Here is a 2,390-nt window from a genome sequence, read left to right as displayed (position 1 = left end):
TTTTTTTTTTTTTTTACCACTTTCATCAGTACAAGTATAAGGAGGAACATACAGTACAAATGGAAGAAAATTAAAGAAAGAAAATGAAAATTCTAAGTAAATTTCTGTACCCCACACATTCACCTAATTAATTACCCAACAGCCTAAATGCTACACCAATCTATTAGACACAAGGCTTTTAGTTCTATTTGCTGTGTAATTCAACTTCTTGTTATGTTACAGACCATTAGTACAGCCCTAATTCTTTACAAGTAAAAGGGTCACATAAACTAAGATCTGACTATCTACCATTTATAAGCACAACTTAACCTGAGAACATTGAGGTAAATGGGTCCTGAATATATTGAATGAATGTCGTCTAATCGTCCATTTTCTCCCATTGGTAACGTCCCGGAAGTGGTTTGCCTGTGTTCGGGTCGAAGTTATACCTGTAGTTAACCGTGAAATGTAATACTCATGATGTGAATGCGGACTATAGCTTAGAAAGGCTTTGAAAAGAATGCTGAACATGGGAAATGCATCACTTACTTCTCGATGAATTTTCTTTGCTGCTCTCCTTCGACGTAGTTGAAGAAATCGTCAACTTCCCGAGTGGTCGGTACATCTGTTGCAGAGGAATTTTGCAGTCGTATCCTATAATCGGTGGTACTCGACGCCTTCGTAGAAGAACTGGGTGTTCGTATGCTCTCGGGCTTCTGTATCAAACTGCAAGGAGTGGATTCCCTACTGCAACCATTAACATGAACAGTCATTAGAATTGGACTATAAACAAAAACGACAGACCAGTCCAAATGTGTAAACAAGCCATGAATAGGTTCCCAGTTCCTTCAATTTGAACAATAAACAATCAAACGATAAACGTTGAGATTTTTAGAGGAATCTTCACATGTTTCAATGAATCCTCAAGCTGGATTGGCCAAAAAAAATACAAAAAAGGTAACAATGGAGTTCAATGAACAAACGAACAGGAGAATAAAGGAAAAGCAATTCTGAAGGCACAGTTCTACAAAGGTATTTGCACAGCGTAAGGCGCGTAATGCCCTTCTCAATAAATGTACAAGACAAAACTACTAGAAACTACCGAGGAGGATAAAATATAGAAAAAAGGACCTCTCGACATTCTCGAGCTTTGATAGAATCTTCAGTTTTTCGTGCCTACGAGGATATTAGTACCAAGAAGAAATTAAACCCCAAAGATGTTCTTGCTCATTGCAATTTCAAGAAATACACACAAATATATGAACTGTGTCAGAAGAGAGATTTGTGATAAATATTCAAATGGCGAATTAACAGATTGATTATGCTTGAAATTACTCTCTGTTTCCTATGAACGGATTGATCAATTTCTATGTGATATGATAACACTGTGTTGTGTCAAGAAGAAGAGAAAAATGGTAAACCTAACCCTCCGAAATTTCCAAAAAGCTTCAGAATCTGTGTTTTAGAGGCATCGAAATGTGCAGAGAAAATGGAGATTCAACAAAAAAGAAGAAGAACAGAGGGGAGGCAAGGAAGAAGAGAGAGACCTACCTCATTCCACCTTCAAAATCCAAAACATTCTCGCCAAACGAAGCTTCTTCCTGAATGTCATGAATATTCACATTTTCCTGAACCTCGCTCTGCTTAACCACGATTTCCTCGACCGTCACATCCTTCATTTCGCCGTCGCCACGCCGATGCGAGACAGACTCAATAGAACCAGCAGCGACCGAACAAACCCCCAACCTCGAGGTTTCTCCGGAATCAGCGGTAACTCTCCGGCCACGTTCATTACTACTCCTCTGCGGCAATTTCTGCTTCTTCGACTCATTCGCGAGAGCAATATTCTTCGGCTTGTGAAGGCGACGGCTTCGGAGCTGGAGATAGGAACCAGAGGTGGCAGGAGAAGACGGCGACGGTGGAGAATTGGAAGTCTTCTGAAGGCGCTGTAGAGCTAGGGTTTTGGCCCGAGTTCGAACGCCAATGTAAGAGGAGGACTGAGAGGCATCGATAAGGGTGATTTCGAGTGAGGACTTGGATTTCCTGATGTACTTACCCATGGCGGAGTACGTAAGCAAGCTCTCATGGAGGAAAACGCAGTGGCAGAGAGACAGAGGAGAGAGAAAGGGGGAAGATTTTCTAGAGAGAGAAAATCGAGGTTCGGATTGGACGAAGGAAGAAGAAGAAGAGAAAAAAAAGGATTTAAAGTGTGAGGTTGGGGTAATTTATACGGAGGTGAAGAGTGCTTTGGTAGAGAAAAGAATAAAAAAAACAGGTAGGGTTGGGGTTGGATGTAAATAAATGGGAACGCAAAAGCTTGAAGTTGTCGTTTTGAGACAAACATCATGAATGAAAGGGACATAAGGTTTAGGAAATTCAAAAAAAAAAAAAAAAAAAAAAAAAAAAAAAAA

At 40.2% G+C, this 2,390-nt stretch overlaps 1 protein-coding gene across 2 annotated transcripts; it reads right to left on the bottom strand.

Annotated features, from left to right (window-relative positions):
- Window positions 1-131: 131 nt before the first annotated feature.
- On the bottom strand, window positions 132-2,182 carry LOC111786372 (cyclin-dependent kinase inhibitor 4-like). Of its 2 annotated transcripts, none has more exons than XM_023666670.1 (3): window positions 1,531-2,182; window positions 529-726; window positions 132-428 (listed from the first exon to the last, which is right to left on the bottom strand). In XM_023666670.1, the coding sequence occupies exons 1-3, from the start codon at window positions 2,037-2,039 to the stop codon at window positions 359-361; spliced, it is 777 nt and encodes a 258-aa protein (XP_023522438.1). In that variant the 5' UTR covers window positions 2,040-2,182; the 3' UTR covers window positions 132-358. The 2 variants fall into 2 exon arrangements, with proteins under 2 accessions (XP_023522438.1, XP_023522439.1); XM_023666671.1 differs by having other exon boundaries at window positions 529-723; window positions 1,531-2,181.
- Between the last annotated feature and the right edge of the window lie 208 nt (window positions 2,183-2,390).

This window comes from Cucurbita pepo, unplaced genomic scaffold (assembly GCF_002806865.2).
Source record: "Cucurbita pepo subsp. pepo cultivar mu-cu-16 unplaced genomic scaffold, ASM280686v2 Cp4.1_scaffold001578, whole genome shotgun sequence".
Taxonomy (NCBI): Eukaryota; Viridiplantae; Streptophyta; class Magnoliopsida; order Cucurbitales; family Cucurbitaceae; genus Cucurbita; species Cucurbita pepo.
This window is presented reverse-complemented; position numbering and strand designations above follow the sequence as displayed.